The sequence below is a fragment of the Callospermophilus lateralis genome, chromosome 1 (genome assembly GCF_048772815.1).
Source record: "Callospermophilus lateralis isolate mCalLat2 chromosome 1, mCalLat2.hap1, whole genome shotgun sequence".
Classification (NCBI taxonomy): Eukaryota; Metazoa; Chordata; class Mammalia; order Rodentia; family Sciuridae; genus Callospermophilus; species Callospermophilus lateralis.
Genome location: NC_135305.1, coordinates 88,251,188 through 88,267,660, shown reverse-complemented (window position 1 = coordinate 88,267,660; position 16,473 = coordinate 88,251,188). Strand labels below are relative to the sequence as shown.

At 45.1% G+C, this 16,473-nt stretch overlaps 1 protein-coding gene across 3 annotated transcripts in view; it reads left to right on the top strand.

Moving 5' to 3' along the window:
• The window catches only part of Pde1c (phosphodiesterase 1C), a 511,610-nt gene that overhangs the window by 67,877 nt on the left and 427,260 nt on the right, over positions 1 to 16,473 (top strand). For 2 of the 3 annotated variants that reach the window (XM_076863774.2, XM_076863775.2), the window contains exon 2: positions 14,799 to 14,849. The exons of the other annotated variant lie outside the window; for it this stretch is intronic. In XM_076863774.2, the coding sequence (XP_076719889.2) occupies positions 14,799 to 14,849 (51 nt within the window). The remainder of the gene's footprint in view (positions 1 to 14,798; positions 14,850 to 16,473) is intronic. 3 annotated transcript variants of the gene reach the window in all.

Here is a 16,473-nt window from a genome sequence, read left to right as displayed (position 1 = left end):
CCATCAGAGAGCTATAAGCAGCAGGTGTGATGTAAAACGAGGCCCTGGAATTAGATGGTCTCGATATGAATCTGTCTCTGCCATTTACCATCTATGTGGCTTTGGGCAGGTCACCTAATCTCTCTGGGCTTCAGTTACCACATCTATAAAGTGAAAATAGCAACAGCCCTACCCCCTGGGCTGTGAGGAGGACTACTTGAGTTAGGGCATGTGAAATGCTTAGACCGGTGCCTGCCACACGGAAGGGCCTGTTAGGGTAGCTGCTGCTCCTGGGATCCCTCAGGCTGGTGGCCCAGCATGCCAAGCAGGAAAAGCAAGTGTCATGGGGATGCATTTGGCAGATTTGGGAGACACAAAGGTGGAGAGTGTAGCTAGAGCTTCGTTAAGCAGTGGATGAGCTCAGGAGATGAGGTTGGCTCAGGAAGGGCTGTGGAGGCAGAAGCTGGATCAGGCAGGTGGTGTGGCCAGGGGAACTGGTTTCTGGGTGCCTGGGCTGGAGCTCCAGGGGTGCAGCTGGAAGGAGAGGGAGGAGCGAGGGTCTGTGATAGCGGGGAAGGCTGAAGGATTTTCTAATGGAGGGGCTATGGCTATGAAGGACAGAATGGTCACACTTTTGTTTGATCAGCTTTGGTAGGAGGGGACAGCGGGGAGGGAAAGGAAGTGTTATGTGCAGAGATGGGAAGCCTGGGCATCTGCAGATTTCTGGGAGAGAGGACATTCTGTGCTGGCACATTTGGTGTGAGAGTCCTGATACGCACCCACGTGGAGGTCTGCAGTGGGCAATTGGAATGAAGCAGCCTGGCATGAGCATGTGGGATCTATGTGACCTTGGGGAACTGTACTCAAGGGAATTCGGGTGATTTATTTTTAAAGTACCTGCTTGCCAAGACAAATACACCTGCCTTCAGTTTGCAACCCCCAGAAGGTCCCCAAACTTACAGCTGGCCTAGAAGTTGAAATATCCAATAGAAAGGCTTTGTGGCATGTGGACAGAGGAAGAATGTTCTGGAAGGATGGCCAGTCTCCATCCTGGGGCCTCTGTGACTCCCTGAGCAGGCCTCGCCTCCTCCTGTCACTCAGCAGTCTTCCATTCAGCAGTTCATGTGTTCCAGGCCCTGTTCTAGTCTGGAGTGAAAGACTAAAAAGATGTGTGCTCGTCTAGTGGGCAGCTGGGGTCCTGGCCCAAGGGCCCGATGTTCTGTGCCGTGTTTCGTTATCCGATGCATTTGGAGCCTCTCAGCCTGCAGCCAGTTGGTAACGATGCGATGATTTATGCTTCTGGATGAGCAGTGCTGGCAGTGCACACCTGAGCTGCCATTGGGGGGGGGCCTGAGTGTGTGAGTGCGTGCACGTGCTCACGTGGTGGCTGTCGTGAGGAGCTGGGATCCAAATGCTGCAGCTCAAGTTCAGTCCTGGCTGTGAGGTTGAGTTCTAAGGCAAATATAAGGATCTTTCAGTGCCTTGGGGCTTTGTACCCCACGGGTAGCTGGCCCAGCTGGGCAGTGATCTTGTAGCTCAGCTGTTCCATTTAATGCCTGTGAAGAGGTGAATTTCTCTCTGTCCACGTCAACCTTTGCCTTGGATGATCCTTCATACCTGGCACACACCATTGGTAACTTTAGACGGCTTTTGAAGTTAGGCTGGTAACAGTTCTTTCTGCCCCTGCCCCCAAATTGCTGAAATGAGTCAAGGGGATCCAACACTGAATTCCATTGTGTGCATTTTCAAAAGCACCGGGGGCTTTCTGGTGAGCTCCTAGAAGTGTACTTGGCTTGTCCTGTTCGAAGGTGGTCATGTCCTTTAGCACTTTGCCCTCCAACTGTGGTTCCAGGACCAGAACCATGGCCATCTCCTGGGGGCTGGCTAGAGATGCAGAACCTCAGGCCCTATCCCATACAGACTGAAAAGAACCTGCGTTTTAACCAGCCCTGCAGGGGCCCCTGTACCCAATCAAGTCTGGGACCTGCTGATTCAGACGTCAGCCTTCTGGAACAGGCTCAGTCTCTTTGGATGGCTCCTGGATGCCGTGCAGAAGATGGTTCCCAGGTGCCTTCCACTGCTCCTGAGAATCCAGCAGACAAAGAGACTTGGCCAAGGCAGGTGGAGACTTGGCTTGGCCTCGTGATCACTGTGGAAATGAGCAGCATTCAGTGGTGGGTTTCATGGGCTTATTTGAAATAAAGCATCTATTCTCTTCTCTTGGCAGTGACTTTGGTGACTTGACTTTTGTGTTTAAAGGAGTGGGATATTTTGGTCACAGGAAGATGAAACTGGGCTTGTCAATCTGGAGAAGAGAAGGCTTTGGGTCTGAGGGCATGATGGCTGTCATCTGGATTGGAAGGAAGAGAACCAGACCTCTTCTGGGAGGCGCAGATGAAGACCTTCGGAAAGCCTGCGTCCTTATGCAGGAGACCTCCCTAAGGTTCAGAGGGCTGGGTAGGGCGGGGGGGAAAGGCTACCTCTAGAGCAGAGGATTCCGGTCCCTAGAGGCAGTTCAGGCAGGAGCTGGTTCCCCACTTCTCTGGGGATTCAAACCCGAGATATTCAGTTGAATCAGACAAATTTTCAATGTGCTTTCCAGTGGGAGAGAAAAGGGAAGAGCTCCCAGAAGTGGGCTTGGATCCCAGCTTTCCCACTTACGAGTCCCGACTTGGGCAAATTATTTAACTTGAGCTTCTCTTTTCTCCTCTGAAAACAGGAATAATGATACCTCATGAGACATTCTGAAAATTAGTTAAAAATTACGAGTGGAAAATTGCTGCCAGTGCCTGGCGTGAAGTAGGGGCTTAGCAAATTTCAGTGTCCCTTCTCCTCCTGAGACTTGGTTTCTTTGCTTTATCTGAGTGTGGATGGTAATTAGCTAACACTTTGAGTACTGGCTCATATACTGTTTTTTTTTTTTTTTGGTACAGGGAATCTAACCCAGGGGCACTTTACCACTGAGCTACATCCCCATCCCTTTTCATTTATCTATCTATCTATCTATCTATCTATCTATCTATCTATCTATCTATTTATTTACTTCTTATTTACTTATTATGGAGACAGGATCTCCCTAAGTTGCTGAGGCTGGCTTCAAACTTGCAATCCTCCTGTCTCAGCCTCCTGAGTCACTGGCATCACAGGTGTGTATGCACCCTGTGAGCTCATACATTTTTGATTCTTAACTGCTAATGGTTGACCTTTCCCTGATTTGATAACTGGGGTGTTTTAATGGGACCAGAATCATAGGAGCCCTGTAGCCCCATGTCTGTGGTGGCTGTCAGGAAGGTTGGACAGGGTTGCCCTCGTCATCACGGTCAGGAATAAGTCATAACCATGCCAGGCGCAGTGTTCTGGAGCAATGGCCAGTGCTGAGGTGACGGGGTAGCACCTGCATATATAGAGCAAGTTCAGACTCACCTGCTCTCAGAAAATTCACTTTCCCACCAGCAGATGCAACATATTTGCATGTGGGACTATCAAAGAAGGAAGCTGCAGTGAGAGAGGCCTTTTTATATCAAGACCTGAGTGCTATCCTTTGTGTTGGTCTGTATTCTATATGAATTGCTATAACAGAATACCACGGACTGGGGTAGTTCATAGTGAAGAGAAGTTTATTTGGCTGCTGATTCTGAAGATGGGGTGGTCAAAGAGTACAGGACCAGCATCTAGAGAGGGCCCTTGTGCTAGGCCTCAACATGACAGAAGGGCAAGAATGTGCATGAGAGAAAGAATGAGAGGCCAGACTTGCTTTCCTAACAACTAACTCTGGTGATAAATGACATTTGTCCAATCATGAGAGTAGAGCCAATCACCCAGATTAATCTCCATCTTCCAGTACTGGGATAGGTTTCCAACAGGTGAATTTGAAGGGACACATTCAAACTACAGCACCTTTCATTGCTTTTGAAGCTATTCACTGCCCTGACCTGTGAAAAGGAGAGGTTTATGTCTGTGGTGGCTGTCAGGGTGTCAGCCTGTATGATTGGCTGTCATCTCAGTCTGCTTCTGGTCCTACAAGGCAATACACCTTTTCCTCTCCCAGGACAGACTCCACGCTCCTCTCCACCTCCCTAAGTATCACCTGTTCCTCCTTCCTAGAAGACCCTAGTACCACTCACTCCAGGTCACAAGAACCTCTCCCCTCTGTCATCAGGGACACTTTATATAGCATTCAATAAAGTTTCAAACACCTCTCACATTAATATTATGTTTTCCCAGCAAGGTCCCTTAGGTCAGGGTCTGATAAATTGGCCAGGTTGTTTGTACAGAAACAGCAAACACCTTGATAAATTCATAAGACAACAACTTGAATGCTACATGCCAGAAGCTCAGTGCGAGATCTCAGGGTCTTAGCTGCATTCCAGGTTATGTCCATCCCGCCTCCCTGGCAGAGAGGATCGGGGACAATGGTTGTTGGATCTGAGTAACAAAATCATGGCGCGCAACGTGATAACTGGGGTGTAGCCTGGTAGCCTGGAAGGAGGCATCAGGGAGAGGGAATGAAGAAGTGATTGCAATAGATTCATTTCACTTTTTGTTAACATTTCACTTTGTTCTTAAACAGGATTGGTACATAGAGCAAAACATAATAAACAAAATATGATTTGTGGAATAAGGCAGGATATAGATAACTAAGCAGACATATCAAACCAGGGGAGAAAGAGATTTCATAAGCATATGGCCTATATCTCCCCAAGTAAGAAGAAAAACAGTAGATGTGTTTTTCAAGCCACTGTCTCAGGTTGGCAAGGCTTCTTTGATTTCCTCTCTGTTTTAGTCAGCTCTTTTGCTGCTGCGACTAAAGGACCCATCCAGAACAACTGTAGAGGAGGAAAAATTTATTTTGGGGCTCACAGTTTCAGAGGTCTTAGGCCATAAGAAGGCTGGCTCCATTCCTCAGGGCTCAAGGTGAGGCAGAACATCATGTTGGAAGAGTGTGGCAGAGGGAAGCAGCTCACATGGTGATCAGCAAGCAGAGAGACTCCAAGCTCCAGATATGAATATATATCCCAGAGCCACACTGCCAATGCCCACCTCCTCCAGCCACACCCCACCACTTCAGTTATGACTCAATTAATCCCCATCAAGACTAATCCACTGATTGGGTTAAGACTCTCAAAATTCAATTATTTCTCCTATGAACCTTCTTGCATGATCTCACATGTGAGCTTTGGGGAGACACCTCACATCCAAACCATAACACTCTCTGTGCTTCGTCACACCTGGGCCAAGCCAGCGGGTGAGTCTCCTACCCTTTGGTCTGTGAACCTCACCTTTTATAGGGCTGTGTTCCTGGGTGGGGGAAGGGGGCACCATCCCAGCCACTTGCAAATGATCAGCCCAGTGAGTCACCACTAGAAATTGGTTTTATTTTCTTTTGCATAAGAGCCTAAGTCAGGGTCCATTTGACAGCCACATTGGCCCGGAAGGTTTAATGAGGTGATGGCAAGCATTTCTGAATAAGGAAGTGGAGAGAGGAACAGGATGGTCGCAGGTGGGTGGCGGAGGGAGTCAAAAGTCTTTTATGTTTCTGGGTCCAGATTTCATCTGGATTTCTGAGCTCTGTTCCTAAGGAGCAGCGGGCACATTGTGGTTCTCGATGGTGCTTCCAGCTTGAGGCTAAATGCTGGGGAGATAAGGGTTCTCCTTCCAGACTTGGGTTGTGTGACTATGGGGTCTACCAAATAGGAGCATTTCCTGGGTGTAGAACATACGATGGACATAAAATGTTATGGCTCTGGAATAAAAGGGTCCTGGATCCAGTTTCCAGACCTGTCATGACTAGATGTTCATCTCAGGAAATTAAGTTCTCAAAGACTCTTTTCCCACATCTGAAAAAATGGAGAAAGAATAGCAATAATCTTGGAATGTCTTTGTGAAGATAAAATTAGGTGACAAATGAGCACTGCCTAGCATGCTCCAGATATGCTTTGGGATAGATATTCATATCTGGAGCTTAGACTATATATATGTATTATATGATGTCTTTCATTTTAAGCAACACCAATAACATATTCTGTGTAAGCATTTAGCTCAGTGATCTTTGTGGATTATCCATTTTAGGACACATTCTTTGATTTCACATCTAACCTGGCAGGGACTTTCCCACTTACCATCCTGTGGTCCCCCTGTTGCCTTTCCCACCCCAACTGTGGTAGGTTTCCTTCATTTGTTGCAGACACATCTTGCCAAGCCCAGGGTCCACATCAGAAGCCCTCTCAACACTCTACTCAGTCATCATCAGTCAGGGTTACACATTTTTACACTTCAAATAGATCCCAGAGGGCCATGCATAATGGTGCATGCCTGTAATCCCAGTGTTTTGGGAGATTGAGGCAGGAGGATTGCAAGTTTGAGGCCAGCCTCAGCAACTTAGTAAGGCCCTAAGCAACTCAGTAAGACCCTGTCTCAAAAAAAGTGGGGTGGGGGGTATAGCTGGGGTTGTGGCTTAGTGGTAAAGTGACTTTTGGTTCAATCTCCATACCAAAGAAACCCCCCAAAACCAAAACAACAAAAAACAAAACAAACAAAACCCCCACAAGACAACAAAAACATATCTCTGGTTTGTCAAGCATCAACATTTATCAAAACAGAGGGGCAAAGGAAGCTAAGTCATTTGCTTTCTCCTCGACAAATGATGATATTATTAAGAACTGGGGTGCAGTCCCTTCGTGGAGAACATGAGACTTGGAACTGGAAGATGCAGATGACACTTTTGATTCTGCAGCTCTGCCTTGCTCTGATCTTAGACAAGCCACTTAATTTCTTGCAGTGTCACTTTCTTCACTTATTAAAGAGATTAGGACTTGCTTCCTAAGGGCTGTTCATGTTCATGGGTTTGATTCTTGATTCTGTTCTCTTGTTCTTGTTTTCTGACTGTGGGAGGCCCTTGTAGGGTTGAGAAGACACTTGGTAGCTGGGGCCCCTGAGGGAGCAGGGCAATGGAGCACCTCCTTTTGTCTGGATTCTATTGCTACGAGTCCCAGTTTCTTCTCCCACCTCACTGAAGAGCCTGCTTCTGCCTACAATCTTCTGGGTTCATGCCAGATACCAAGTGCCAAACACATGATCTCCCCTTTGCAGGCTGGTACTTGCCTCTCACTGGGGCTAGAGGCACAGGGGAGCGGTTCCGTCTGCAACCTGTTCTTCTTCAGATGCAGCCTTTTCTTGAGCGGGTGACAACCTCTCTCCTCCCCTCCCCCCATCTCCCCTTTTTAGTACCAGGGATTGAACTCAGGGGTGCTTAACCACTGAACTGCATCCCCAACTGTTTTCTTTTTCTTTCTTTTTTTTTTTTTTGAGATGGTCTTGCTAAGTTTCTTAGGGCTTTGCTAAGTTGCTGAGGCTGGCTTTAAACTTGTGATCCCCTGCCTTAGCCTCCTAAGCATCTGGGATTACAGGCATGTACCACTGCACCCTGCCCTGTCTCCCCTTCTTGAAAGCAAAGGTGCTGGTGGAAAGACATGGATGTTGGATCATGATACACCTGAGTAAAGATTGGGGCTCTGCCACACAACAGTTGGTCTTGAAAAAATTACCCAAGTTTTCTGAGCTGTATATTAAGTGGGAGTAAGGGTCCTATTTAATGTGAAGGCAGGGACTGGGGCTTCAGTGTACCCATTTATCTGGTATTTGTAATTTATACAGTTTTTGATAAATATTGTTGAAGAGGTTAATGGATCCTTAGAGCACCTGTGGGTGCTCAAGGGATGTTAGTATCTTTATACCTTCTTCCTGGTCCTTTTCCAGTATTCTTGACTGTGGTCATATTCTGCATGGTATATTGTCAGGAGATTGGCCATCAGTTCATTCAATAAACATTGTGCACCAGGTGTTTAAGCACTGGGGACACAGCAGTTTTTTCGTTGGCAGAGAATCCATGCTTATGTGGGGCTTTCATTTAAATGGAATGAGAAAGGGAATAAACCTCACAAAGAAGATACTCATGGTAAATGCTGTAGGGAAGAGAAAAGTCGGGAACAGGGATTGAGAGCAGGGGAGGAGGGGAGCTGGGGCTCTGGTCTTCACAGGTGGTCATGGAAGACCTTACTTAGAGGTGGCATCTAAACACAGAGAGTTAGGATGACTTTAGACTGTGTCTTTCTCCCCAGCACACCCTCCTCTTTTCCTGCTATTGCTCAGGTTTTTGTGAGTTCAAGGCCAGATGAGGTGAGGTCAAACCTCTGTGAGCTCTTCTGAGCTTTACCTTCTCCAGTAACTAGGGAGAGTGCCTCATTCCAACTCTTTTTTTTCTCCCTGGGAGTCATGAGTGCCTGGCATTCTGGCCACCAGGCTTCCCAAAGGAGCTCACTGGGAGAGGGTCCCTGGGCCAGACTTAGGCAGCTCTCCCTATAGGAAGCCTGGCTCTGTTCTGGGCCTGCTGCTGGCCCTTTGTCCTGGCACCCAGCATCCCAGCTGCGTTTATGTTCACCCAGGTGCTAGGGCTTTCAAAACAAGAGCAGCAGAGTTTTTGGAGCTGGTTTTGGTTACAAAGCAGTGTACACCTGTCCAGGTCGCCACCACAACTGGTTGACCCACTCCCACCCCACACTCATCTCTTTCTGATGGTCTAGATTGCTTCTGGCTTAGCTGGGACATCAAAGCCACCTTTGTTGCCTGGGGCGTGGATACTCACTGCTCTGACTTCACTTCCCATCTTACCTCCATCCCTCCCATTGGGCACCATGTCCAGGTCTCACTTTGAGATTTGTTTCCAGGCATTTTTTCTTTTTTTTGAGAAAAAAAAAAAAAAATACAGCAAACAATTGTTACATGTGGCTTGGAATGTTGCTTTTCAGATGTTAGCATATCTAAGTGGCCTCTGGGGCACTTATTTAAAGCCTAGAGTCCTGTCCCCATGTGTAGGGATTCTGCCTCAGTGGATCTGGGTGGGACCAAGGAATCTGCATCATCATCATCACCGTCACATCAGTTTTGTAGCGGGTCACACTCGACAAAGCTAGATGCAAAGGCAGTTACCTCCCTCACTCGTGTGTCAGGCTGGGTAGGACCCACAGTTGCATCCCTCCCAGGGTCTGGTTCAGTGTCCAGTGCCCACGTGATGCTCAGTACACATGCGTGGAAGGATAGGAATCATGTGAGGCAAGCCTTTTATAAAGAACCCTCCGCAATGAGCGGAGTTGCCTACTAACTCGTCTCCAGAATTATGTCTGCTGTCTGCCGTCTTAGCAGTTGGGTTTTTCTTAAAGCAGAGGCGTGCCTTGGTTCAAGATATTAAAGACAAAATAGTAGCACCCTGAAAAGAAGAACTGAGCAGGGGTAATTATTTTTGAAGGGATCTGATCCACATCCTCTTCCCTGAATGGTGCTACAGGAAAGGTGCATGAAATTACACTATTTATTAGTGCTTCCCAACCTTGACTGCTTGATGGAATGAATCACCTGGGAACTTAAAACATACTGATGAGGAGTCCCCTTCTAAAGGCGCTGCTTAATTGGCCTGGAATATGTTCTCGGGCATCAGGATTTTGTGAAGCTACCCAGTGTGCAGCCAGGGTGACTGACCTGGAATGTGTGCATTCCAGAGGGGAGTGAGAGATGCCCGCCTGCCTTCCTTCCTTCCTTCCTTCCTTCCTTCCTCCCTCCCTCCCTCCCTTCCTTCCTTCCTTCTCCAGGAATTGAACTCAGGGACACTCGACTACTGAACCACCTCCCCAGCTCTGTTTTGTTTTTTTTTATTTAAAGACAGGGCCTCACTGAGTTGCTTAGCGCCTTGCTGTTGCTAAGGCTGGCTTTGAACTTGTGATCTTCCTGCCTCAGCCTCCCAAGCAGCTGGGATTACAGGCGTGTGCCACCACGTCCAGCATGAGATGCATTTCTTGAGTCTTACGGGGAGTCCTCTTAGACTAGAGAAGGCAGGTTTCTGCAATCTGTGATCCAAGAATGCGTCTAAATCTGAATTATATATATGTAATATATATAACAACATAATATATTATATGTAGATATAATCACATATACATATATAATACATAAATACGTATTTTATATATATACACACATAGTGTGTGTACATGTGTCCAAAATCATATATATATCTGAAAGAAGAGAAATAGTCAATTTTTTCCCTGATTATAAACATGGCACATACTTATAAACAATTCAATTTGTGCAGAAAAGTATAAAAAAGGTTGTAAATCTTTCCAAATGGTATCACATGGAGAAAGCACTGTTCATACCTCTGGTGATCAAAGCACTGTCTCTCTGCGCCTACACACACACACAGATAGTCTGGTCATGCAACTCAGCATTGATGGAATCCGTCATGCATACTCACCTGGAGCCTGTGTTTTTTTGCAACAATATGGCAGTGTGACAACTAACTTTCCATAAATCTACACAGTCACTTTTATTATAATGCCAAATGTAAGCTCTAATTATGTATGATAAATAGAACATAAATGGAACATCTACTTTATAATTAAAGCTTGATGTGTATTTAAAAAAAATACAAGACAAACAGCAGTGTATGAGGCCTTTCTGCTGATCCAGGAGGCTGGGTGTGTCTAAGCAGGTCAGAAGTGTGCTGGTGGACCATCAAACATGTATGGAGTTTATGGGGTGGAGACAGAAGGGCTCAGCAAATCCAGCCATGATCTCTTTTTATAGTGCTACCAATCTCTCTTGGTTTTTTGGTTTCATTCTTTACACATTTTAATGGTCCTATTTGCACTTGCCTTCTGGACCATGCAGAGAGTATAGAAATTCCAGATATAGCAGCAAAGACCACAGCCTGAGCACGAAGGAGTGTATCCACTGGGGGTGGGCATCCTGGGGACGATTCTTTGCTATCCTGTGAGGGTTGAGTCCCTCCTATTCCAGTCTTCCCAGTGATCCTAAATGAGCCAGAAATAGGCATTTATATTTGAAATCTCTTTATTTTTAAATGCAGGTAACTTCTTTCTTTTTTTTTTTTTTTAATCAAAAAATGAAACATACTGGAGTTTTCTGTGGTTGTCTGGAAGCCAGTCTGAGATCTCTGGTCTACAAAGCCATTTGTTTGTATCTATTCAGTCTAATTCGGTTCTAAAAATATTCACTGACTGCATCAGTCTGTGTGGTGGTCACTATGCAAAAGAATGGAAATATGAAGATGAAAAGTTATGATCCGTGCGTTGAGTGAGGCAGCTCATAGTTTAGAGCAGTTGTTTTCAAAATTTGATCCCCAAATCAGCAGCCACCATATGGCCTGGGAACCGATCAGAAACGTAGATTCAGGGGCACATACCAGATCCACTGAGTCACAAACTGTATTTTAACAAATCCTGGAATGTCAGTTCTATAGCGAGCCTTTCCAGGGTTCTGATGCTTGCTGAAGTTTGAGAACCACAGGTCCAGAAGGGAGTCAGATGTACAAGCAGAGGTGTGGTATGAGTCAGGGAGGTTTTTCTTTTCTTCTTTATTCTTTGCAGGGTTGGGAATTGAACCTGAGGCCTTGCGTGTTCTAGGCAAGTGTCCTACCAGTGAGCACATCTCCGGCTCCTCAGGGAGGTTTTTCTGAAGTGGACAACTCCGCCTGAATCTTGAAGGATGAATAGGTATTGGTTGGGTCAAGACAGGGAGGAGTTTCCCAGGGAGATTGGCAGCAGAAGTGTAGTGAGGAGGGGAGAGTCTGTCAAGGGCACATTTGGGGAATGCATGCAAGTGGCCACTAAACTCTGGGAAATAGAGTTGCTACAGTTTGGCTCTCGACTGTCCCCGAAGGCCCATGTGTTAAAGGCTTTGTCTTCAGGGTGGTGCTATTGGGAGGTAGTGAAAGAAATGGGACTTCATGCAGGCCTTTAGGTCACTGGGGGCATGCACTCAAAGGGGATTGTGAGACCCTGGTCCTGTCCTCATTCTCTTTTGCTTCTTGGCAAGGAAGTGAGTGGTTTTTCTCCATCAAACACTCCTGCTACCACCATCGGGAACCTCCAACCAAGGCGCAAAGGCCACGAGTCTGCCTGGTCATGGACTGGGACCTCTCAAACCATGAGCAAAGACAAATCTTTTCTCTTTATGAATTAACTATCTCAGGCATTTGTTGGGATGGGAAGCTGACGGACCCAATAGGGGGGAATAAGTTGGAATCAGTTTTTTTTAAATTTTTAAAAATTCTAATTAGTTATACATGACAGTAGAATGCATTTTGACACATCATACATAAATAGAGTATAACTTCTCATTCTTCTGGTTGTACATGATGTAGAATGACACAGGTCATGTAATCATATATACACATAGGGTAATAATGTCCGATTCATTCTACTATCATTCCTATGCCCATGCCCCCTCCCCAACTCGCACCCTCTCACCCCTCCCCACCTTATTGTGAGTTAGCATTCACATATCAGAGAAAACATTCGGCCTTTGGTTCTTTGGGGTTGGCTTATTTCACTTAACATAATATTCTCCAGTTCCATCCATTTGCTGGCAAATGCCATAATCTCATTCTTTAAGGCTGAGTAATACTCTCTTGTGTACATGTACTATATATATATATATATATATATATATATATATATATATATATATATATGTTTTTTATCCATTCATCCATTGAAGGGCACCTAGGTTGGTTCCATAGTTTAGCTATTGTGACTTGAGCTTCTATAAACATTGATGTGGGAGTCAGATTTTTGATTCCAGGCCACGTGAGCTGGCTTGTGTCTTGTAGGTGTTGGGACATCCCCAGAGACCTTTTAGCAGGAAGTTGTGGCATCAGGTCTGCATGTTGGAAAATAACACTGGTAGCAGGGTTCATGTTCCTTCTGGGTAAGGGCAACTCTGCTGGAACCCTGCTGGCCTGGATCATGATTCCCTCCTCTCCTGGCCTGACTTGGAACTGGGTCAGCAATTCTCATCCATGGACAGAGTGTCAGGTGGGGAGGTCCCTGGCTGAGTGGGACTTCATGGGACATCTTAAGGTCACTGGGGACTTTATGGGGCTCTGGGAGAACCACACTCCCCCAGGTGGGTGCTCGTGTTCTCAGCCATTGCGATCATCTCTGTAATTTTGCAGTCCATCAGTTTCTGCAGCAAAGGTTTTGAGAAAAATACCCCATTTTATTATTTTCTTCAGAGATCTATGGTGTCGAAAGAAGTAACAGCTGAACTCAGGGATCAGGGGAACTCATGTTTATAACTAACCTGGACTTGTTGCTCCTCTTCCCCTGCCCTTTTCTCCCTTCTTTTTATTTTATTTTATTTAATTTATTTTTTTTGTTATAACTTTGATTCTAGAAAACTCCAGAGAGTTATCCAAGTTTTTCAAGTGCTCATAATGTCTCTCAGACTTAGTTATGATAATTTCATGCAAGGATGTGAAATTATGCCTAAAGACTCCTCCTGGGAGAGCAGGATGCTGTTCTGAAGTGTTTCTGAAGTACCTCTGCGTGGAGGAGGCAGGAATATGAATGCAAATGATTTCCATTCAGGTGGCAGTTCCACAAAAGGCTTTAGGAGACAAGAAAACACCCATTTCTCAGGGAGCACCTGGGCCCTTTTTTGAGTTGAGAATCCTTTCTTCTAAAATGTATTTGGTCCAGAGCCTAGGAAGCTGATCACTCTCTTTTTCTGTTTAGAAATGCTGTGGTGTGGGAGATGACAGCAGCTGGATGAAGTGTCACCTCCCCCTGCTGGTCATTTTTTGTCTAATGTCATGTTTGTAATATACAAGGAGAGTGGAGGCAGGAAGAGACAGAGGTTAAGTTCATTAATTTTAAAAAAAAGTTGTCCCAATGTAGTCAACGTCTAATGTTTACCTTTGTGTGACTGCCAAAGGAATTTTTGTGACTCCTTTCACTCTTTGCAAAATGATATTCAGGAAGTTGATATTTCTTTTGTCTGCCTACTACAACTTTTTATGTAATAATTATTATACCAGCTATCTTTTATTCTGAATATAAATTCATTATTTTTTTCCCCCTGAGCTAAAAGGAATGGGGTTTTCCTGTTGGTTGCTTTGGATATACATTCAAGCAGATCACAAATATTTCTGTCTGTCCTATTTATACAAAACAACCATAGTGTCATCTTTATGAAAATTAGAAGTGATACTTAAAGTGAGCAAAACTAAATAAGTGAGTTTTTTTAATCCACAAAGATGGGTTCATAAATTACAGGGAAAATTAATTGTGACTCCAGGTACTGGATGGAAAATTATAGCCAATTTTCTAAGGTGGAAAACTGCTCTTCAGAGAAGTTTTATGACCAAGTTTTTCTGTGCTAGTTCTCTGGGCAGTTTTGTTGATTTCCCTTTATGAACTCTCCTGTTTGTTAACATCCAAATTTAAGACTTTCTAACCAAACACAACTTGGTCATTATCTTCTGAATCCCTGCTTTGGCTTTGCCCCCATGGACCTAAGAACACTGGAATCATTTTAGGAGTTTGGTGTGCTTTTGTGTGTTGAGGGACAGTCCCATCAGAGGAGGCCCAGGGTCGAGGATATCCCTCATATGGAAAGTTGGTACATGTGCTTCTTACTAATCAGATTCAAATCAGTTACTTTCTCCAGGCATATTTGACTAGATGTCATTTATGATCTCTCCAGTTTATTCAAATGTTCTAATCAAAATGACTGAAACATTGACCTCATTTAGGAATTGAGAGTAGCAATGGAAACCTAGAAAGGGTAAAATTGCTTTTATCTACATTAAGGCTCAAATTCATAATGTTGCAGCATCAAGAGAAAAGCCTGTATCTGGTATCTTGGGCATATTCTGTAGACACACATGATGCTTTGTTCTTTCTTTCTTTCTTTTTTTTTTTGCATACCTTGTTCTTAATTGCATGTCTGTTTTTTTCCCCTAGTTGCAAATGAAGCTGGAGATAAGAATGCTAGACCACTTGCCCGCTTCTCCCGTGAGTAAATCTTATTTTACTAATTTCCTGGGCTCCTTCAGAACCTGTTCTCCAGAGGCCTTTGCTTATATGGTTCACCCCAATAATCTGGTCTGGTGTTAACACAGTTATGTCAGCAATGTCTTCAACCTCCACTTGAGCCCTATCACAGTGGACCACTCTGGGTTAGGGGCCAGTTGTTCCTCACAACTGTGGTTTCCAAACAGTGCTCCAGGGCTTTGCTATCCCAAGAATGGTCCTCAGAGCTTCAGAATCAACCTCATTTCTGCTTTTGAAGAACACAGAGCCTCAGGCCTCCCACCCACGGATGTTCTGAGGCTGACTCTGTTTGAATAAATCCCCGGGAGATTCCTGTTCACATTAGGGTTTGAGAAGCACTATGCCAGGAAAGTCCTCAGAGTGTGCGCAGTGGGTGGTTCTGAATGAAGACACAGTGAGGAAGGGACTGTAAAGTGCCTCTAGCTGTCTGGGTCGATGCACATCTAAAAGCATCATCACAGCCTAATGTGGATTTTATGTACTTGCACCACCATCCGTGTCTCGGCCTAGTGACATTTTTTTTTAGTATTTATTTATTTTTTTAGTTGTAGTTAGACACAACACTTTTATTTTATTCATTTATTTTTATGTGGTGCTGAGGATCGAACCCAGGGTCTCACACGTGCGAGGTGAGCGCTCTACCGCTGAGCCACAACCCCAGCCCAGCCTAGTGACATTTTGCAGCTCAGGTAGATGGAATGGTTTTCCTTAGATGCTGGGATATTCCTGAGGCTGCAGTCAGGCTGGGGTGTTTCCCTTAAGTCCTTTCTCCAGGTCTTGATCTCAGTTGGGGAGCAGGAGTCAAAAGCCTCGCAGAAGTTTCTGTGCCAGTGTGGCCAGCAAATTGCAGGGCAAATGATCACACTCCCTGGAATGAATGCCTGGATTCCACAAGGGCAGCGGGAACACCAGAGATGGAGTGGGGCTGGGCAGAGGTACTCCCCAAACCTGCTGGGCCTCCAGTGGAGGAATGGTTGAGTTGGAAATCAAAATAGATGCGGTCCACCCCCTGCTTTCATTTTCACTTGGTGCAATTTTACCTACAGTTTCTGGGCTTCAGTTTTCCCATCTGAAAAACAGGGAAGTCATAACATTATTAAAAATGTTGCCATCTTTTGAAATCGCGGCTTGAGAAGAGAGCCACAAACCTCCTGTCTGTGCGTTGCTCATGGAGGGTGGATAATGTCTGAGCCTGATACGGCTGGAGTGAACCCTCAAATATAGAAAGTATGATTTCTCAATTTCTCTCCATTTACAAGGCTTCTAAACTCTGCCTACTAGCTTTTTTTTTTTTTTTTGGAAAGGTTTTGAAGTTTGGGATTGATTTCCTAGAAATGATTCTTATAGAGCTATAATAACGTATGGTAATGAAAGAGCACTAAGTGCTCACATTTTAGAAACTGCGTGATAAAACACCGGCTTCTCATGGGCTCTATTTTTCACTGCCCTCCTACCTGGAATCATTAAGTCCCAAATAAGTATTTCATCCCACAGCTCAATGGGAATGATGAATATGCATTTATTCTCTTTACTTTCTTATCTCTGGAGCAAGACTTGGGCATGTTAACAAGCTGGAATCATAACT